A 23,062-nucleotide genomic window follows, 5' to 3' on the forward strand; every position below is an offset into this window, starting at 1 on the left:
ATGGCTACAGTCTGGTCATCATGTAGTTAACTTCTTCCACCTGGTAGGGGTTTCAGTATCTACAAGACAGCTCACAGAATATGGCTCAGAATTATTATCTATAGCCCTTGAGAGGGACTAAAAGTCCTTGACTATGCTTAATGACTAAATTATTATTATTTGGTCTCCCTTGACTGTTTCTGTATTTTCTCACTTCTCTGATTAAGCTTATTTTTTGGCTAAAGTTTTTTCACAGACAAAAGGCAGGCTGAGAACATAGGGTCCTTCTGTGTTTCACTTACCCAAGTTCAGATGTGGGAACCTAGTCCCAGGTCTTGCATTTTCCACCACAAATTATCAACTGGATGATATCAACTGGCTACACTAATTACCTTTCAGGAGAATTTATTCTATTTATGTTGTGCCTCTGTAGGCGAAGCCCATAATAAATATTTTACATGCTTAAAAAAAAAACAAAAACCTCTCAGTGACCCTGACTCTCTGACACTGAGCTTCTATCAATTAGTCAATAATGCTTCAGCTTTTCCTACCTTGGCACTGGTTCCACAGAAATTTTAGTTCATGGATATTTGTTCTGGTAAATAGTGATTCTCTGTATTTGCCTGTCTCTCTGATTTGGGGGACATCAATTTGCCCTATGACCTCACTTCTCTTATCCATCTGAGAAAAATTTTTGACTTTTCAGTTTGTTTAGCTTTATACTTGTTAGAATGGAATGGTAACTTTCACGCCCCTTCATGCCAGAACCACACACTTCTTTTTTCATTTAATATTATATATATATTCCACCTGGGTCAGTACGTATTCCATAATCTAAGCATTTGTTTTAATGAAATTTAGATCCTCAACTTTCTCTTTTTTTTGGCTACACAAAATGTTTAAGCACAAACAAGTACAAACCCTGCTTCTTTTTTTTTTTTTGAAAATATATATTTATTTATTTGGCTGCACCGGGTCTTAGTTGTGGCGCATGGGATCTTGGTTGCCGCATGTGGGATCTTTAGTTGTGGCATGCAGGATCTAGTTCCCTGACCAGGGGGTCAAACCCGGGCCCCCTGCATTGGGAGTGCAGAGTCTTAACCACTGGACCACCAGGGAAGTCCCCTGCTTGTTTTAAAACATGATTATAATCTCTATTAGTCACCTTTGGCTCCTCTTACTTGCAAGAGACATCACGGGGGTTTCATTTTATTTTTAGAATACCACGCATCAGGTCCTCTCTTAAATCTGGATGAACATTACCAAGCATAGCTAATTTGCTCTCACAACTTACTTGCTAGACAAATGCAGTCAATAAATCCTCCTCCATTTGCTTGAGAAATAGAGGTCTAACATCATTGTCAGAGAATAACAGGTATTTTGTTAGAATTGCAATACTGGTGTTGCTTTTCAAACAAGTTTTTAAAAGAATAGAACTTGCTTAGAGTTTGGCAATTTATAAATCTTGATTTATATAACGGGTCCTCAGTTAAATTTTTAAATTGCCTAAATTTTAATAACATAGTTTCTTCTCACTCTCTTGAACCTATTTAAAGAGTCCTGAAGGGACATGAATTGGAATTGTGTTAATTTAGAAGCTTTAGTATGCTAATCAAAGAAAGCTGACTCCTGTATGCTAGAGACTTTCTAAGGCCCCTTAGATATTGTCCTTTATTAAAGTCAGAAGCTCTGTAGAAGTTTATGCGTATTTTTATCATCCCTGGTAAAGGAATTCCATTTTGCAGATACTGACAACTAATGGGTAAACGTGAAAAAAGCTAATGGCTCAGAGGAAGGAGGAAGGCTCTGAGCCTTAGAATCACACACCGGTGTATAATAGACACAGTGTATTCTAACTCTGATCAGAAGCACATGATAATAACAACTTCTCAAACATACAGTTTTAAATGCCAGTAAATGTAACCCAGCAGGACCCTGTGGGACCTTCCTAGGACAAACCCCTCCCCCATATCCTCTGCTTTAGCTCCTCTCTGAAGTACCCAGATAATAGTCTTTATGCACATTTCCTGAGCTTTTTTTTTTTTACAGATGCTAAAACCACCACCAAATGGAAGAAATTAACTACTTGATGATCATGAGCACGTAGCCCCCAGACCTACTGGTGCCTAAGGATCGATAATGTTAACCCCTCTGACACCGCCCTGTTACCTCACAATCAACCAATCAGAGAATTGTGCATGCGCTGATTGCATACCCTGGGAAGCCCCTCCCTCACCTAGCCTTTAAAAATGCTTTTTGAAGCCCATCGAGGAGTTCTGGTGTTTTGAGCACCAGCGCTCCTGGGCTCCTTGCTGACGCGCTGCAATAAACGCTGCACCTTCCTTCACCACAACCCAGTGTCAGTAGATTGGCTCTGCTGCGCGCGGGCCAGCAGACCCAAGTTTGGTTCGGTAACAGAAATACCAGAATTATGACAGACAAAAGCGAACAAGCAAGGTTAACAAATGAAGATTTCCTGTTGTCTGCCACCTGCCACGGAATGGGTTCCTGTTGAATGCCACCTGACAGAAATTGCCACTGATGAATGGTCAGCCAGCCAAAATCCCACATTACTGACACCAGAGGGGAAGAATAATTTGATAAATGCAAATCTGAAAAGCGACTTGGCTGGTGAGAGCCAAAAAGTTCAGTCATTATCTACACCACTCACCAGAAGACCCAGGAAAGGTGAGCTGTGGGCCTATGGGTTCAACATTGGAATGAGGTTTACCTTCAGGCTGTATACTTCTCTTGGCTCTGATGATAGAACTCAGGCGGGAAAGTCTTGGTAAACCTCTCTGGGTTGATTACCTCTATCGCTGCTTCCTGCTTTGTTTTCTTGGGAGATCTCATTCAGCCCTGCTGCTGCTGCCCTCCTTGCCCTTTCCAAGCATGAGTGGGGTGGTCTTACTCTCTGTGAAGGTGGAATTGCATTGGAGGGGTTTCTCTCAGCTCTTCTGCCTCTGCCCTAACTTTCCGTCGGTGAAAGCTTAGAACGCCTCGGTGTTTACTCTCAGCTCTCCTAACGGCCTTCTCCAGTTTTGTTGTACTGTTCTCAGCGCTTGGTAAGACCAGTGTGGCAAAGAATTGGGGACAGTGCAGTCTTGAAACCGCACAACTCAGATGGGACTTGAACCCAGCCAAAACCCAGATTGGGATTGAACCCATAGGCTGGAACTCGAATCCACTGTCTTTTTATTAATTCTGTATTGTTTTTGGCTGCACTGGGTCTTTGTGGGTTTTTTTGTTTGTTTGTTTGTTTTGTTGCTTTTTTTTTTTTTTTGCGGTACGCGGGCCTCTCACTGTTGTGGCCTCTCCCGTTGCGGAGCACAGGCTCCAGACGTGCAGGCTCAGCGGCCATGGCTCACGGGCCGAGCTGCTCCGCGGCATGTGGGATCTTCCCGGACCGGGGCACGAACCCGTGTCCCCTGCATCGGCAGGCGGGCTCTCAACCACTGCGCCACGAGGGTAAGCCCTGCACTGGGTCTTTGTTGCTGCACACGGGCTTTCGGTAGTTTTGGAGAGCGGGGGCTGCTCTTCGTTGCGGCGGGTGGGCTTCTCACTGCGGAGCGCGGGCTCCTGGCGCGCGGGCTTCAGTAGTTGTGACACGTGACACGCAGGCTCAGTAGTTGTGGCGCATGGGTTTAGTTGCTCCACGGCATGTGGGATTTTCCTGGACCAGGGATCGAACCCTTGTCCCCTGCATTGGCAGGCAGATTCTTAACCACTGTGCCTCCAGGGAAGTCCCTGAATCCACTGTCTTTTAATTAAGATTGCACACCTGGTCTCAGGGCTTAATGAAGCTCAGGTTCTTTATTTCTCAGCACAGAGGAATTCAGTGAGAGGCAGAGTAATAGGTCAAAAATGGGTTTATTTAGAGAGATACACATTTCATAGACAGAATGCAGTCCGTCTCAAAAGGTGAGAGGCCCCGAAACATGGGGTGGTTGGTTTTTCTGGACTGGGTAGTTTCACAGATTAATGGGTGGGAGGATTATTCCAACTGTTTGGGGGAAGGGGCAGGGATTTCCAGGAACTGGGCCACTGCCCAGTTTTAGCCTTTTATGGTCAGCCTTGGAACTGTCATGGTGCCTATGGCCCTGTCATTTAGCATGCTGCTGTATTATAATGAGCATATAACGAGGCTCAAGGTCTACTGGAAGTTGAATCTTCCGCCATCTTGGACCTAATCGGTTCTAACCAGTTTATGTCACATCCACAACGGCTATGTCATTCTTAAAGGGTTGTGCCCTGCCCCTTTCCCTCCTGTTTCATTCTGACTGTTTCTCTGGCTCTTCTAGAGTATAATCTGTCAGCCCCACACATGGCCTGGAAAAGTTTGTTAGAAGATAGTGATTTCTGCTGAACCCCCTTTATGGTAGACTACTCCCTGCTCCATTTCAGGCAGAGATGAAAGCTGCTGTGGCTCTCATCTGTCTTATAAAGGTCTTGTCGTTTCTGGAGTTTAGTTGGCAAACTTTTCTTTAAAGGGTCAAATAGTAAATATTTGGGGCTGAGTGACCCAAGAGGCAAAATTGAGCAGTTCTTACTGAAAGGCTGTTCATATTGAATAGTCTTTTTCATATTTTATAACTAAAAATGTAAAAACCAATCTTAGCTCCGAGACCAGACAGAAATAGGAGTCAGATAAATTTGGCTCATGGGCCAAATCAACCTCTTGTTTGGTTCATTTAGATTTCTTTGTATCCTCGCTCGTGGATTTTTTTTTTTTTTTTTGCGGTACGCGGGCCTCTCACTGCTGTGGCCCCTCCCGTTGCGGAGCACAGGCTCCAGACGCACAGCCTCAGCAGCCATGTCTCACGGGCCCAGCCGCTCCGCGGCATGTGGGATCTTCCCGGACTGGGGCACGAACCCGTGTCCCCTGCATCGGCAGGCGGGCTCTCAACCACTGTGCCACCAGGGGAGCCCCAGTTTTTAAAAATCTATAATATCATCTTTCCAGATTGTTTCTGTTTGTAAGGTCAGAGGTCTGTTCCAAAGCCACTATAATAATGTCATGCCTTTATCTGATCCTGGATCTGATCTCATTTCAAGGCCTAAATCATTTTCTGCTGTTATAAACACACAGAGAAAAGTATGGAAGTCCATCCTTTTTTTTTTTTTTTGACTCTTATTTATTTATTTTTAACATCTTTATTGGAGTATAATTGCTTTACAATGGTGTGTTAGTTTCTGCTTTATAACAAAGTGAATCAGCTATACATATATCCCCATATCTCCTCCCTCTTGCGTCTCCCTCTCACCCTCCCTATCCCACTCCCCTAGGTGGTCAGAAAGCACTGAGCTGATCTCCCTGTGCTATGCGGCTGCTTCCCACTAGCTATCTGTTTTACATTTGGTAGTATATATAAGTCCATGGCACTCTCAGTTCATCCCAGCTTTCCCTTCCCCCTCCCAGTGTCCTAAGTCCATTCTCTATGTCTGCGTGTTTATTCCTGTCCTGACCCTAGGTTCTTCATGACCATTTTTTTTTTTTTTAGATTCCATAAATACGTGTTACTATGTGGTATTTGTTTTTCTCTTTCTGACTTGCTTCACTCTGTATGAGAGACTCTAGGTCCATCCACCTCACTACAAATAACTCAATTTTGTTTCTTTTTATGCCAGAGTAATATTCCATTGTATATATGTGCCACATTTTCTTTATCCATTCATCTGTTGATGGACACTTAGGTTGTTTCCATGTCCTGGCTATTGTAAATAGAGCTGCAATGAACATTGTGGTACATGACTCTTTGTGAATTACAGTGTTCTCAGAGTACATGCCCAGCAGTGGGATTGCTGGGTCATATGGTAGTTCTATTTTTAGTTTTTTAAGGAATCTCCATACTGATCTCCATAGTGGCTGTATCAATTTATATTCCCACCAACAGTGCAAGAGGGTTCCCTTTTCTCCACAACCTCTCCAGCATTTATTGTTTGTAGATTTTTTGATGATGGCCATTCTGACTGGTGTGAGGTGATATCTCATTGCAGTTTTGATTTGCATTTCTCTAATGATTAGTGATGTTGAGCATTCTTTCATGTGTTTGTTGGCAATCTGTATATCTTCTTTGGAGAAATGTCTATTTAGGTCTTTTACCCATTTTTGGATTGGGTTGTTTTTTAGATATTGAGCTGCATGAGCTGCTTGTGAGTTTTGGAGATTAATCCTTTGTCCGTTCCTTCATTTGCAAATATTTTCTTGCATTCTGAGGGTTGTCTTTTGGTCTTGTTTATGGTTTCCTTTGCTGTGCAAAAGTTTTTAAGTTTTCTTAGGTCCCATTTGTTTATTTTTGTTTTTATTTCCATTTTTCTAGGAGGTGGGTCAAAAAGGATCTTGCTGTGATTTATGTCCTAGAGTGTTCTTCCTATGTTTTTCTCTAAGAGTTTTACAGTGTCTGGCCTTACATTTAGGTCTTTAATCCATTTTGAGTTTATTTTTGTGTATAGTATTAGGAAGTGTTCTAATTTCATTCTTTTACATGTAGCTGTCCAGTTTCCCCAGCACCACTTATTGAAGAGGCTGTCTTTTCTCCATTGTATATTCTTGCCTCCTTTATCAAAAATAAGGTGACCATATGTGTGTGTGTTTATCTCTGGGCCTTCTATCTTGTTCCATTGATCTGTATTTCTGTTTTTGTGCCAGTACCATACTGTCATGATTACTGTAGCTTTGTAATATAGTCTGAAGTCTGGGAGCCTGATTTCCTCCAGCTCCGTTTTTCTTTCTCAAGATTGCTTTGGCTATTTGGGGTCTTTTGAGTTTCTGTACAAATTGTGAAATTTTTTCTTCCAATTCTGTGAAAAATGCCATTGGTAGTTTGATAGGGATTGCATTGAATCTGTAGATTGCTTGGTGTAGTATAGTCATTTTCACAATGTTGATTCTTTCAATCTAAGAACATCGTCTATCTCTCCATTTGTTTGTATCATCTTTAATTTCTTTCATCAGTGTCTTATAGTTTTCTTCATGCAGGTCTTTTGTCTCCTTAAGTAGGTTTATTCCTAGCTATTTTATTCTTTTTGTTGCAGTGGTAAATGGGAGTGTCTCCTTAACTTCTCTTTCAGATTTTTCATCATTAGTGTATAGGAATGCCTGAGATTTCTGTGCATTAATTTTGTATCCTGCTACTTTACCAAATTCATTGATTAGCTCTAATAGTTTTCTGGTATCATCTTTAGGATTCTCTATGTATAGTATCTTGTCATCTGCATATGGTAAGAGCTTTACTTCTTCTTTTCCGATTTGGATTCCTTCTATTTCTTTTTCTTCTCTGATGGATGTGGCTAAAACTTCCAAAACTATGTTGAATAATAATGGTGAGAGTGGACAACGTTGTCTTGTTCCTGATCTTAGAGGAAATGGTTTCAGTTTTTCACCATTGAGAATGATGTTCCCTCTGGGTTTGACATATATGGCCTTTATTATGTTGAGGTAAGTTCCCTTTGTGCCTAGTTTCTGGAGGCTTTTTATCGTAAATGGTGTTGAATTTTGTCGAAAGCTTTTTCTGCATCTATTGAGATGATCATATGGTTTTTCTCCTTCAGTTTGTTAATATGGTTTATCACATTGATTGATTTGTGTATATTGAAGAATCCTTGCATTCCTGGGATAAACCCCACTTGATCATGTTGTATGATACTTTTAATGTGCTGTTGGATTCTGTTTGCTAGTATTTTGTTGAGGATTTTTTTATCTATGTTCATCAGTGATATTGGCCTGTAGTTTTCTTTCTTTGTGACATCTTTGTCTGGTTTTGGTGTCAGGGTGATGGTGGCCTCGTAGAATGAGTTGGGGAGTGTTCCTCCCTCTGCTATATTTTGGAAGAGTTTGTGAAGCATAGGTGTTAGCTCTTCTCTAAATGTTTGATAGAGTTCACCTGTGAAACCATCTATCCGGGGCTTCTGTTTGTTGGAAAGTTTTTAATCACAGTTTCAATTTCAGTGCTTGTGATTGGTCTGTTCCTATTTTCTCTTTCTTCCTGGTTCAGTCTCAGAAGGTTGTGCTTTTCTAAGATTTTGTCCATTTCTTCCAGGTTGCCCGTTTTATTGGCATATTGTTCCTTGTAATCTCTCATGATCCTTTGTATTTCTGCAATGTCAGTTGTTCTTTTTCATTTCTAATTCTATTGATTTGAGTTTTCTCCTTTTTTTTCTTGATTAGTCTGGCTAATGGTTTATTAATTTCGTTTATCTTCTCAAAGAACCAGCTTTTAGTTCTATTGATCTTTGCTATTATTTCCTTCATTTCTTTTTATTTCTGATCTGATCTTTGATTTCTTTCCTTCTGCTAACTTTGAGGGTTTTTTTGTTCTTCTTTCCCTAATTGCTTTAGGTATAGGTTTAGGTTGTTTATTTGAGGTGTTTCTTGTTTCTTGAGGTAGGACTGTATTGCTATAAACTTCCCTCTTAGAAACGCTTTTGCTGCATCACATAGGTTTTGGGTTGTTGTGTTTTCATTGTCATTTGTTTCTAGGTAATTTTTGATTTCCTCTTGGATTTCTTCAGTGATCTCTTGATTATTTAGTAGTGTATTGTTTAGCCTCCATGTGTTTGTGTTTTTTACAGATTTTTTTCCTGTAATTGATATCTAGTCTCATAGCACTGTGGATGGAAAAGATACTTGATATGATTTCATTTTTGTTAAATTTACCAAGGCTTGATTTGTGACCCAAGATATGATCTATCCTGGAGAATGTTCTATGAGCACTTGAGAAGAAAGTGTATTCTATTGTTTTTGAATGGAAAGTCCTATAAATATCATTTAAGTCCATCTTTTTTAATGTATCATTTAAAGCTTGTGTTTCCTTATTTACTTTCATTTTGGATGATCTGTCCATTGGTGAAAGTGGGGTGTTAAAGTCCCCTACTATGATTGTGTTTCTGTCAATTTCCCCTCTTATGGCTATTAGCATTTGCCTTATGTATTGAGGTTCTCCTATGTTGGGCGTATAAATATTTACTATTGTTATATCTTCTTCTTAGGTCGACCCCTTGGTCATTATGCAGTGTCCTTCTTTGTCTCATGTAATAGTCTTTATTTTAAAGTCTATTTTGTCTGATATGAGAATTGCTATTCCAGCTTTCTTTTGATTTCCATTTGCATGGAATATCTTTTTCCATCCCCTCACTTTCAGTCTGTATGTGTCCCTAGGTCTGAAGTGGGCCTCTTGAAGACAGCATATATATGGGTCTTGTTTTTGTATCCATTCAGCCAGTCTATGTCTTTTGGTTGGAGCATTTAATCCATTTACATTTATGGTAGTTATTGGTATGTATGTTCCTATTACTATTTTCTTAACTGTTTTGAGTTTGTTATTGTAGGTCTTTTCCTTCTCTTGTGTTTCCTGCCTAGAGAAGTTCCTTTTGCATTTGTTGTAAAGCTGCTTTGGTGGTGCTGAATTCTGTTAGCTTTTGCTTGTCTACAAAGGTTTTAATTTCTCCGTCAAATCTGATTGCAATCCTTGCTGGGTAGAGTAATCTTGGTTGTAGGTTTTTCCCTTTCATCACTTTAAATATGTCCTGCCACTCCCTTCTGGCTTGCAGAGTTTCTGCTGAAAGATCAGCTGTTAACCTTGTGGGGAGTCCCTTGTATGTTGTTGTTTTTCCCTTGCTGCTTTTAATATTTTTTCTTTGTATTTAATTTTTGATAGTTTGATTAATATGTGTCTTAATCTCTGTAGGTAGTCGTATATACCCACAGAGCAAAGTGGGTTTTTTTGTGTTGACAACCAAAATGGCTCTGCGTGATCCTCCACATGATGGTGTTTACACTTTAAGATCTTGGCAAGCATGTCTGGCTGCTATTATTTTAGGGTGTCCTGATTTTAGAAGAACATATGCTTTATTAGGGGAAGTGGGTAATGGGGAGTGGTTATCTAAGGTGTATAGAGTTTCAGTTTAGAAACACCTAGAAATGGTTAGGATGGTAAATTTTACATTATGCATTTTTTACCACAATACTAAAATTTGCTTTAAAAGTATTATTACATACATAATACCTGATAATTATGGAAACATCAGTAAATACAGACAAGCAAAAAGGAAAATAAAATCACCGACAATCCTAACTGCTGAGTTTTCTTATTGCGTAAATACATAAATGCACAAATTATGTGTAGGTTCGTATTTGGATTTGCTGCTTAATAACCTGACTTTTTCAAACAAAGTTTACACTATTTTTAACCATGTTTTAAGTTCTATATTCTTAATTGAAAATAAGTGGGATGTTTCACATTTCTGTAAACTCTAAGGCCTCAAGACAGAAGTGCAGTGGCACGTTTTAGGGGTACATGCCCCTCCATTGATGCTTCTCTGTTTAGGTCATGTGTCCTCAGGAGAAAGAAAGGCTCCCCCACTCCTGATTTGTGAGCCAGCTGTACTGACATCTTTCAGTGGTTCCTTTTAAGTATGAACCCACCTACAGAGGCTTCTGGTACTTTGGGAACTGGTGTGTCTACCTGTCCCTGGGGCTCTTCAGTCACATGTCTATCCACTGGGGTAATGTAAATATGTGTCTCAGCAAGGTTAACGATTAAAGTGTTGGGATGAAAGGTCGAAGGCCTGCCTTTGGAACATCAGAACATCAGAATGGGAGATATATGTTGCTACTTGCCTTCCACCTTCTCTGAGGAAAAGAGTAAATAAGAAACACAGTCATACAAGAGTCTTCATTCCAGAAGTGATCTAGGAATCATGCTGGAGAAGTTCTGCAACTCTACTTTTTGGGTAAGAAATTACACTTGTCCTCACTGTTGACTCTCCTCAACTCGGAACAAGTAGTAGATTAGCCTAGAGTGACCACTAATAAGAACTAGAAAAGTTAGATGTGCAGTTGGTCTAAAGTTCAGGGTTTCTTTTCTTTTTTTTTTAAGATAAGTCATAATATCTCCCTAGGATATTCTATGTGGGAGAGAGAATATATTTCTGCTCTAAAATATGTTTATTGTATCCCACACTCTTTTTTCTTGGACTAGGTAGCTGCAAAATTGCCTTCTCTAAAGAGAAATAAGGGAAAGGCTTCCAATTTCATCAGTGTTAGGAGGGGGAATTGTGGAGTATGAGGACAAAGAGAAGGCCTGTGATTGAGTCTTGCTGAGAAATGTTGATGTTGAAATAATACTGATGTGTTCTAGAGGAACCGGCAATTAGTGGTGTGACTGGAAGTTGAGGCTAGGGATGCAAACTTGGGCATCCTGAGCACTGAAACAGTTTTTGAACCATTAAAGCAGAGAATTCAAAACAACGAGCATCAGTACCAAATGGTTTAGTGGAATAGAAATTTAGGGATTTTGAGGAAGTGTGGTGCGCAGGCTCCTAGGATCAGAATCATCTGGAGCGCTTGTTAAACTGGTTTAAGTATCTTAGGTAATTCTTCTGAATTCTAAAGTTAAATAATTTTATGGGGAGAGGAGAAGAGCAGGAATGAGAACAGAGCATGTGGACAGCACTTCCCATCCTAGAAAGAACCTGGACCCCAAGGCCCTCGAGGCCAGGACATGTATACCACAGGAAGGTGGGGCTTAACATGCCCCAGGATCTCACCAGTCCGTCTCAAGAGAGTTCTTTCTGAGAATCATCTGACCGATCATCTTGGTCAGGGCACCTCAGCCTTTAAAGAGTCTGTGCAAACAGCTGAACAAAGCAAAAAATATTTGTAAGAAGAGAATAATGTACCCTCACATGACTCAGATGTAAGAACTGGTGCCCCACCTTCACCTCACAAGATACTTCTATTTATTGCAGAGTGCAAAGACCAGTAGAAAACTTGCTGGGAATAAGCTTTCCCTCCAATGTGCCATTGCTGCTCCTGTATGTAAGGCCTCTTCACGATCCAGTTTAAGCCCCTAGGGCTATAGGAGTTTAATTGCCAAAGTGTGACTAAGCATTCTGCTACCTGCAGGTTAGGTTTGAGTGTCTACCAGTGAGTTCAATGAATGCTAAAAACTAGAATAAGAAGTTTTTTTGTGTGTGTGTGGTACGTGGGCCTCTCACTGTTGTGGCCTCTCCCGTTGCGGAGCACAGGCTCTGGACGCTCAGGCTCAGCGGCCATGGCTCACGGGACCAGCTGCTCCGTGGCATGTGGGATCTTCCCGGACCTGGGCACGAACCCGTGTCCCCTGCATCGGCAGGCGGACTCTCAACCACTGCGCCACCAGGGAAGCCCTAGAATAAGAAGTTTTTATATCCCAGGACTGTTCTCCCCTTTAGGTTGAGGAATGGTCCCTCTTCTTCCCACAACTTGGCAAATGTGGTGGTGAAATTAAATCATAATAGATGGTGGAGAAATTCACTTAGAATCACAGAAAGAAAGGTTTTTAGAGGGTGGATTGGTCAGAAAAGTCACTAAATGACATTTAATGGTGAATTTATATCAATGGAGTTGGATAGGAAAATACAGCTAGTAAAAGGGTCAGGCTAAATATGGATATAGAACTGGGTTAAAATTGTTTGGAAGCAAGGGTAGGGGGATGGGTGTGAGCTGGGGGCTGGTATTCTCTTTTTTAAAATGCATGTATCCAACAATCATTCCATTTTGGTCCCCCAGAATTCCTCATTCCTGGATAGCCCGGAGGTGGACCTGCCACTTTGTTTTGAGCAAACTGTTCTGGTGTGGATTCCCTTGGGCTTCCTTTGGCTCCTGGCCCCTTGGCAGTTTCTCTATGTGTATAGATCCAGGACCAAGAAATCTTCTATAACCAAACTCTACCTTACTAAGCAGGTATGGGAACCCCACTATTTTCTAATTAATTTTGTGGTACACAATAGAGACATTTTCTTGGTGGTTCAAGTGTCTTCTTCCCTGTCTTTAACCAGCTTTTCCAGGTAGAGCCATGCTCTGGATGTCCCTGTCTCCACCTGTCCTACGCCTCATTGGCCCCCTGCCGTACTTCTTAGTTAAGTTACTTTGATTTTTGCATAAGAATAATGACTCGTAAATCCTATGGATATTGGACTCTGGAAACACCAATGATGAGTAATCAGTCAGTTGAATAGTTGTGGCCTTTTCAGCATTTGAGAAGCAAATGCTGGATTATCTATCTTTAAGCTGTTCTAATTAATCAGGAGACTATAATTCAGTTGGCATCTACCATGAAGTAAAAATGAACTATTTAACGTGTCCTCTGCTCCATTCAGCCAATCCAAACATTGCTCTTCTCCCCAGGCTTGGATCTGAAATAGGGCTTCCATTTTCCCAAAGTCAACCCTGAGTGTGGATGCTAACTCAAAGTAGAGGGAGGAAGGGTGTGTGCTCACGGTGACATGCCTGAGTAGGGAAATAATGGAAAGAACCGGCTGCAGGAGGAATGAGGGTAGGAGCCTCTCAGCCAGCTGCACTGATTAATGTAGAGAAAGTCTTGTGAGAACCGAGAGATCCTCAACTGAGATTGTAAAACTCCCTCTTAAAACCTATCATCTACTTCCTTTCACTAGGTGTTTTTCTATCTGTCCTGATTAGTAAACAGGGCTTTTAGAGAGGCAAACTAGATTCGGTGTTCCATAAGCACACAGGCCAATGACCTCAGGTTACTGCAGTCTAAAAAGAAGGAAGGAAGAAATTTGGCCAAAGGAAGTTGGATTTGCATTGACACTCTGAGGTGGGGTGGTGGTGTGTTTTGTCTACTCTGGATAGAAGAACAGCCTGCGAGAGCTTGGGGCAGGGCTATTGTCTCCCTCGCTGACCTGTGTGTCCAGCACAGGGCCTACCACTTGGTACACATTTGTTGAATGTTGGTATTAAATGCACTCTAGGAATAGGGATTGAGTCAAGAGTGTGTTAGACTGAACATTGAACAGCATGCTTCAGTACCCTTAGGGATGAGAGAGAGCTTTTGGTTAGTCAGTCAAGTTAGAGGGCTTCTATCACTTTTCTGGAGCTTCAAAGAAAAGGTTGGGTAATGAGTAAATCAGTATCCCATTTTTATCATAGCTATTAATTAACTTTTAATAAACAACTTTATTGAGAAATAATTCACATAGCATACAATTTCACCCATCTAAATACAGTCCTTTTTTTTAAGTATTTTCATGGTATGTGTAACCATCACCACAGTCACTTTTAGAACATTTTTTTCCCTCAAAAAGAAATCCTTTATCAACCCCCATCTCCCCTAGCCCTAAGCAACCACTAGTATACTCTTTGTCGCTATAGTTTCCCTATTCTAAACATTTCATACGAATGGAATCATATAATACATGATCTTTTATTATTGGCTTCTTTTACGTAGCATAAGGTTTTCAAGGTTCATGCATGTTGTTTAAGGCTCATCCATAATATTCCAATGTATGGATATATCATGTTTTGTTTAACTTTTATAAACACAAATCTCTATAGATAAAACTGTAGATAAAAAGAAATGTATTAGCTTTTTTTTTTTCCTGTAGCTAATAATCCACTCACCCTTGCTCATAGTTTCAGGAGCTTCATTTATAATTTATACTTTTTTTTGTCCTCCTCCCTGAGAGTGATAGGCACAGAGTAGCATCCTCTTAAAAATTTCAGAATAATTGGTTTTTCCTCTGAAACAGGAGTATAATTCCTCAGAAAGTAAAAATTCACTTCTTCTATGAGAACCTTCTTCTTGGATCACTCCTCAACTTCATTTCTTCACTTTCTGTTCTACCTGCCTTTGGGCTGTTTGTTCCTCTCTGATTCTCTTGAACTGTCATTGCTGTTTGGTCATTAGTGCAGTGTTTACCTCATCTGGACTAAGTCAATTTGCTTGCCTAAGCTAGTGAGAGACTCTACCAGTTTGTTTAAAGGTACACCCTTACCCAAAGGACCCTGTGCATAGTAGGTAATTGAATGAATTGAATTAAAAAATGAATGAATGGATGAGCTCATTTAGTCCCAGGGTAACAAAAGAGGAGTATTGTTCTGGAGGTTGTGGATCTGCTGAGGTCAGATGTGCAGCAAAAGTGGACTTACTGTTGAGCTAATGAGACATGGGAATCATCTTCAAGTATCTGTAGAAGTCAACATAGAAGACTGCCTAGCTTATTCTGAAAAGTTTCAGAGAGCAAAATCAAGGGAAGTCGGTGTAGGTTGTTCCAGGGGAGCTGCCTTTAGCCAAACATACAGAAGAACTTACTTTCTCTTTTTCCTTTTTTATTTTTTTGTGGATGATTTACGCTTTTTATCCCTTATTCTTACATAAACTTAAAAAAGACAGAAAATCAAAGATAAGTAAATTATTTTCAGCTGTACCAAAGTTTAAGAACTTAAATTTGAGACAGCTTTATCAGTTGACTTTTCTTTGAGAGGGTTTTAAATAAGTTCAGTTGTGAAGACCATTACAAAGGTGGAAGCACTTTCTTACAGTAATAACTGTCAGGTAGTAGAATGGTCTGCTGGGGGATGTAGTTCCTGAAAATATTGAAACTGAAGTTAGACATTTGTCTGCCAGGGAAGTGATGGAAATAGACACTCTCTGTAATGGGTCAAAGGTTCAACCAGAGTGCTTTCATAAAGCACTGGGAAAAGGAGGACTGTGCAGAGGTGGAAAGATATTAAATATGGCCAAACCACTTTACTTTCCTTTTTTGTTTTTTTTTTGGCTGCACCGCATGATTTGCAGGATTTTAGTTCCCGGACCAGGGACTGAAGCCACGCCCTCGGCAGTGAAAGCACCGGGCCCTTGGACTGCCAGGGAATTCCTTTTTCTTTTTAAATATTTAAATATTTATTTATTTATTTATGGCTGCATCGGGTCTTAGTTGCAGCATGTGGGATCTTTTTTTTTCTTTTTAAATATTTATTTATTTTTGGCTGCATTGGGTCTTCCTTGCTGTGTGCGGGCTTTCTCTAGTTGCGGTGAACGGGGGCTACTCTTCATTGCAGTGCACCGGCTTCTCATTGCGGTGGCTTCTCTTGTTGCGGAGCTCGGGCTCTAGGCACGTGGGCTTCAGTGGTTGTGGCACGCAGGCTTCAGTAGTTGTGGCTCACGGGATCTAGAGTGCAGGCTCAGTAGTTGTGGCACACGGGCTTAGTTGCTCCATGGCATGTGGGATCCTCCTGGACCGGGGCTCAAACCCGTGTCCTCTGCATTGGCAGGCGGATTCTTAACCAGTGTGCCACCAGGGAATCCCGGCATGCAGGATTTTTCATTGCGGCCCATGGGCTCCAGAGTGTCTGGGCTCTGTAGTTGAGGCACGCAGGCTCTGTAGTTGTGGATCACGGGCTCAGTAGTTGTGGCACGTGCGCTTAGTTGCTCCTCAGTACCTGGCATCTTAGTTCCCCAACCAGGAATCGAACCCACATCCCCTGCATTGGAAGGTGGATTCTTAACCACTGCACCACCAGGGAAGTCCCTATACTTTCTTTTTTAATACCAATGATATTGTGTCTCTTTAGGAAGTTGAGTTCAGTAAACTCCACGTGTACTTGAAACTCCTCCAGTGATTCAGAGATCAAGGGCAAAGACTATTTACGGACTTGGTAATCATTAAACAACCACAATATTTCCCTGACTGTGATTAAGAAAAGCCTATAGTATGTTTCTGATTATAAAAAGAATGCATTATTGTAGAAAGTTTATTTGATTATTGTAGAAAGTTTGTCAGCTCTAGGGAAATAGGAAATCATTGATAATTGTATCACTCTGACATACTCCTGTTAACATTTTGAGATGTTTCCTTTTACTCTCTTTAAAAAACTAAACAAACAAAAAAACAAAATGAAAAGAAAAAGACTCGTTCTCAACCCTCTACTTTCTAGTCCTGTTCTCCAGAGGCTGCCATTTAAAATTATTTTGATGATTACCTCCATATCTATAAATAATGTGTTTATACCTGTATTTCTTGATCCATCAACTTCAAAAAATATCTATTTCTGTCCTCTATGAAAGACAAAGAATTTAGCTCATTGACCCAACTCCCTAGCTTCCTTTTTCTCTCTTCCTCTTTCTCTCAGTCTTTTAATTTTGTGTGATTATGTTCTGTTCTTCTGTAGGTTACCTTTATACCTAAAAATACTCTGCCATCAATTTTATTGTATTTATTTGGCCATGCCACACAGCTTGCAGTACCTAAGTTCCCCAACCAGGGATTGAGACCAGGGTTTGTACCTGAGGCCACGACAGTGAAAGCCCTGAATTCTAACCACTGGATTGTCAGAGAACTCCCCTCCCCCTCCTTTTTTTTTTTCCATCAATTTTAGGCTCTAGTTCTTCCTTTCTTTTTCCTTATTTCACATATAACATTGTATAAGTTGAAGGTGTACAGTGTGTTGATTAGATACGTTTATATATTGCAATATGATTGCCACCATACTGTTAGCTAACACTTCTATCATGTCACATAATTATCTTCTTTGTGTGTGTGTGAGAACATTTAAGATCTAGTCTCTTAGCAACTTTGAAGTATGTGATACAGTATTTTGACTATAATCACAAGTGCATGACAAACTTGCAGTTAGAAGATAAATAAGTTCTGGAGATCAAATGAGATTTTTTTTTCAGTTTATAGTCTTTTTAAAAACTGAGACATAATTGACATATAACATTATATTAGTTTCAGCTGTTACAGCATAAGAATTTGAAATGATCACTACAATAAGTCTAGTTAACATCCATCACCATACATAGTTACATAATTTTTGTTCTTGTAATGAGAACTTTCAATGTCTACTTTCTTTTTTTTTATAAATTTATTTTTATTTTTGGCTATCTTGGGTCTTCATTGCTGCAGGTGAGCTTTCTCTAGTTGCGGCGAGTGGGGGCTGCTCTTTGTTGCAGTATGGGGGCTTCTCATTGTGGTGGCTTCTCTTGTTGCAAAGCACAGCCTCTAGGCATGCAGGCTTCAGTAGTTGTGGCTCGTGGGCTTAGTTGCTCCGCGACATGTGGGATCTTTGCGGACCAGGGCTGGAACCCGTGTCCCCTGTATTGGCAAGTGGATTCTTAACCTTGCGCCACCAGGGAAGCCCTCAATATCTACTTTCTTAAGAGTACTGTATTGTATATTTGAAAGTTCTAAACTATAGTCACCATGCTGTACATTATATCCTCATCTCAATGCCCCTTTGTGTAAGACAAGAGATTTAGCGCTCCCAATAAAATTTTCAGAAAGAGCAATAGTAAATAAAGTCTCTAGGTTCTTGCTTTCTGAAAATGTTGATCTGACTATGGAATGCTAGGTTCAAAAAAAATTTTTTTTGAAGTTTGAAGTTGTTGCTATGTTGTTCCCCCAAATCCTGTGCTACCAAGTTAGAATTCTTCTCATTCCTTGTTATCCTCTCTAGAAGCTTTATCCTCTTTATTCTTGATGTCCTGAAATTTCATAAGAGTGTCTACATGGGTCTTTTTTCATTCAATGGATTCTATACTTTTAACCGAAAGACTCATGTCTTATCTCTGAGAAATTTTTATATTATTCTTTTCATTTCCTTTCCTCTAATTTTAAAATTCCCTATCTCTAGAACTTCTTGTTAGATAGATGTTGGACTCGCTGAATTGACCCTTCTTCTCAACTCTTTAGAATTTCTTTTTCTCTTTTCCCCTCTGTTCTGAGAGATTTTCCTTATTTTTTCTTTTAATCATCCTAAAGAGCCTTTATTTTAGCAATAATGGGATTGATTCCTAAGAATTCTCTGCTAAATAATAGCACTTATCCTATTAGTTAAAGGTGCTTTCTTTGCTGGTTTTAATTATAAAGGGCCCAATATCTCTTCCTGAGCCATTCTGGATGAATGAGGCTTATGGAATGAGTAGGCATAGATGGATGGGAGTAGGGAGGGGTGAGGGTAGGGGAGCTGATACTAAAGATCTTCATCTTGAGGGATAAGGTACTGGTGGACCTCCTCAGTGGAGTTAATAATTCTCCCTCCTGATGGGTGGGCGGTAGTCCTTTAGAACAAAAAAATGTGTATCATGTCTTATGAGCTCATAGTACAAATATTTGACAGACTTGGAGTCATCTTAGGGTCACAGAGTTGCAGTCATTAACTTCAAAGTTTATATGGGGAGAAGGCTGGGAGTAATGACCAAGGAAAGGGAATAGTGCCGTCCCAATTGGGTTGGAGGAATTCCCCCTTTAAATCTATTTTATTAGTTATCTATTGCTATGGAACAAATTAGTCCAAAACTTAGCGGCTTAAAAATAAACTTTTTTTTTTTTAAATCTCAGTTTCTATGGGTCAGATTTGGGAGCAGCTTACCTGACTTCAGGGTCTGTCATGAGGTTGCTGTTATTAATATGCAGGCTCTGCCTAAGGTCACCTGAAGGCTTGACTGGGGCTAGAAGATCTGCTTCTAAATTGACACACCCACATGGCTTTTGGCAGGAGGTCTCAGTTCCTTACTAAGTGGACCTCTCCATAGAGCTACTTGAGTGTCCTCACGATGAGGCTGGAAGTTTACCTTGCTGTGAGTGATCTGAGAGAGGGAACAAAGAGGAAGCCACATTGTTTTCTATGACCTAATCTTGGAAGTCGCACACTGTCACTTCTGCCATATTCTATTTATTACAAGTGAGTCAGAGCTCAGCCCATACTCAAGGGAAGGGGAACTAAGCTATCTTTTGAAGGGAGGAGTATTGGAGAATTTGTGGACGTATTTTAAAACCATGACAATCAACATTCCTTAACAACACTTAGCATACTTTGAACTTTATTGCATTACTTGAACTGTATATATCCATTGCTTCCATAATTATTGAGTGTGTTATCTGAATCATTGCCTACCATTTTTATTGAAGTATAGTTGATGTACAATGTTATATAAGTTACAAATGTACATATAGTGATTCACAATTTTAAAGGTGAATACTCCATTTATAGTTATTATAAAATATTAGCTATATTCCCCATGTTGTACAATATATCCTTGTAGCTTATTATATACTTAATAGTTTGTTCCTCTTAATCCCCTACCCTTATATTGCCCCTCCCCTCTTCCCTCTCCCCACTGGTAACCAACTAGTCTGTTCTCTGTGAGTCTTCTTTTTTGATAACAAAAAGAATATAATATAAATTCTCTAGTTTGTTATATTTTTTAGATTCCACATATAAGTGATATCATACAGTATACATCCTTCTATGACTTATTTCACTAAGCATAATGCCCTCCAGGTCTATCCATGTTACTGCAAGTGGCAAAATTTCATTCTTTATTATGGCTGAGTAGTATTCCATTGTGTGTGTGTGTGTGTGTGTGTGTGTGTGTGTGTGTGTGTGTGTGTGTGTGTATGTGTGTGTATCACATCTTTATCCATTCATCTGTTGATGGACACTTAGGTTGCTTCCATATCTTGTGCTACCCACTATTTTTACCATCCATCACTGGGAACCATTCTATTCTTAAGAATGATATCTTCCTAACAGTGTTTTTTTGCCTTCTCAGGTGCTTGTTGGGTTTCTTCTTATTCTGGCAGTCATAGATCTGGCCCTTGCACTCACAGAAGACACTGGACAAGCCACAGTCCCTGCCGTTAGATATACCAATCCAAGCCTCTACTTGGGCACATGGGTGAGGCCCATCATCACTTCTCTCCTGTTTATCTTCTCTCTACTCATAGCCATCCAGCTGAAATTTGCTCCTATGGAATGAAATAAAGTCCAATTTCATCTGCCTTTTTCAAGGGACCTATGATGAAGCAAAGCTTGGTTGTAATAGGGTGAAACCAATTTTAGCTTTTCATTTGCTTTTAAACACTACTTTTAATGCCTTCTTCCTAAGGTAAGTATTAGCTTTAATGATTAACATGTAACTTATGCCCTCATATCTTGCTATCTAAGGATCACAGATGAAATCCAAGTTTCTTGATGTAAAAGAATTTTCTACGTGCTGTAAACATTATTTTTAAATTGATTGGTGACTCTAATCAATGGATCACTGAGTCTAGACTTGTTTGTGTAAATTTGATGACAGAAACTTATGTCTCTCCTACAGGCAGGGTTTTTTGTGGGAGGAGGGAGAGCTGTACAGTGTTTAAAAAAACAATTGAATTAGTTACCATCATTTTATTTTATTTAGTTTTTATTTTTGGCCGCGTCAAGCGGCTTGTGGGATCCTAGTTCCCCAACCAGGGATCAAACCCAGGCCCCCAGCAGTGAAAGTGCCAAGTCCTAACCACTGGACCACCAGGGAATTCCCGTTACCATCATTTTTGTTTTTTTGTTTTTGTGGTACGCAGGCCTCTCACTGTCGTGGCCTCTCCTGTTGCGGAGCACAGGCTCCAGACGCGCAGGCCCAGCGGCCATGGCTCACGGGCCCAGCCGCTCCGCGGCATGTGGGATCTTCCCGGACTGGGGCACGAACCCATTTACCCTGCATCGGCAGGCGGACTCTCAACCACTGCGCCACCAGGCAAGCCCCATTACCATCATTTTGAAAGAGGAAGATACAACATAATTATTTTGATTCCTAAACTTTCTTGAAAAATCAGAATGCCTGGCAACTTTGGGCCGACATTTCCACAGGGCAGCAGTCAGCTAGGACTGAGTAGCAGTTGGTTGCATTAGACCAGGTATATGCTCAGTACTGTCCTCCACCCTCACTTCACTCAGTAACATGCTCTGCTTGGCCCCTGTAAGGACTTCGTTTTGTCACCGTTGTTATAAAACAGAAGAGTCTAGAGAGCAGCGCACTGGAGCCAGCTCACGGAGCTGACTGCGCCTCTCTTCCCAGTCCTGAGTTTGGTGACATCATGTTGGAGATTGAAATCCACCACGGTGGGAGTATTTATACCATGGAAATTCACACATGCCACAAATCATGGCTTTGTTTTCAGAATGCCAGTTTACTAGCACAGCACTGGGTCTGGGAAAACAACATTTAATTAATTATAACTAAGTGAATAATGCGAGGCAAAGTTTTTTGTTGTTGCTAATTGTTTAGTCTAATATTATTAGAAAGTATTGTGATACAGACGCCTTGCACCTATTCAGCAGAATCTGCCTCCCCGACCTGATTACTGTAGTGCCTGAAATTATTTTCTTGGGCCTCAGAAAGATTTTTCTGGCTCCCAAAGTTATTCCATTTAGATGCAGGTGGTGACCCTCTGCGTTCTTCTCTGACTCCCTGCCCAAGTGTGGTGAATAGAGATGGGATAGGGAAGGGAGTTCCAGAGAGAGCACTGGGGTCCTGAAAGAAAAAGTCGGATGGTATCAGGGAGGAAATGTACTATTTGGCGTCAGATTAGTTACAACAATCTCCCCCTTCAGCCCCCGTTTCTTCCCGTGTTCTCTGACATCCTTCTTGCCTCTTGTCCTTGGTGTTAGTGACAATATTTTTCAAAACATGATGTGAATTTCTCGCTAGATCCTGGTTTTGCTGATCCAACACAGCAGGCGATGGTGTATACAGAAGGACTCTTGGTTCCTGTCCGTGTTCTGGATTCTCTCAATACTCTGTGGCACTTTCCAGTTTCAGACTCTGATCCGGACACTCTTAAGGGTAAGGAGGAAAGAGATGGTGATATGAGGAGGTACCGCTGGGCAACTTCTAAGTTGGAGTAAATGACATAAGGTAAATTGAGTTGCAGGGTAGGATTGTATTTAGGGGATTTGATAATAGACTTTAATCACAAGCATTGATACATAGGGGCTGTTTAGACTTAATTCAGATAAAAGGCTCATCTTCTTTGTCCCCTCCCATAGGGCAGCAATCCTAACCTGGCCTATTCCTGCGTGTTCCTCATCTGCTATACACTCCAGATCCTGGTCCTGATCCTTTCAGCATTTTCAGAAAAAAATGACTCATCAAAAGTGAGACTCTAAATATGACCACTTCATATATTATTTAATTGGATGGTATCTTGACAGATGTAACTTTGAGATGTCTAGGTCTCATGAAGGTCCCACAAGCCCAGAATATAGTAGTATAGTCCATTTTGTGATGTAAGGAAACAAAGTGACTAGAATTTGGAAACACTGACTTCTTTTTTTTTTTCCCTGCGGTACGCGGGCCTCTCACTGTTGTGGCCTCTCCCGTTGCGGAGCACAGGCTCCGGACGCGCAGGCTCAGCGGCCATGGCTCACGGGCCCAGCCGCTCCGCGGCATGTGGGATCTTCCCGGACGGGGGCACGAACCTGTGTCCCCTGCATCGGCAGGCGGGCTCTCAACCACTGTGCCACCAGGGAAGC

General features: G+C 40.8%; 1 protein-coding gene across 1 annotated transcript in view; it reads left to right on the forward strand.

Annotated features, from left to right (window-relative positions):
- Window positions 1–23,062, forward strand: part of ABCC2 (ATP binding cassette subfamily C member 2) — an 80,938-nt gene that overhangs the window by 1,018 nt on the left and 56,858 nt on the right. Inside the window, exons 2-5 of the mRNA XM_089898026.1 lie at window positions 2,029–12,703; window positions 20,319–20,444; window positions 22,239–22,373; window positions 22,577–22,684. Coding sequence (XP_089754152.1) covers window positions 12,491–12,703; window positions 20,319–20,444; window positions 22,239–22,373; window positions 22,577–22,684 — 582 coding nt within the window. The 5' untranslated portion in view covers window positions 2,029–12,490. The remainder of the gene's footprint in view (window positions 1–2,028; window positions 12,704–20,318; window positions 20,445–22,238; window positions 22,374–22,576; window positions 22,685–23,062) is intronic.

The sequence above is a fragment of the Delphinapterus leucas genome, chromosome 16, assembly GCF_059928025.1.
Source record: "Delphinapterus leucas isolate spDelLeu-1000000601 "Yukka" chromosome 16, BTC_Dleu_Yukka2, whole genome shotgun sequence".
Taxonomy (NCBI): Eukaryota; Metazoa; Chordata; class Mammalia; order Artiodactyla; family Monodontidae; genus Delphinapterus; species Delphinapterus leucas.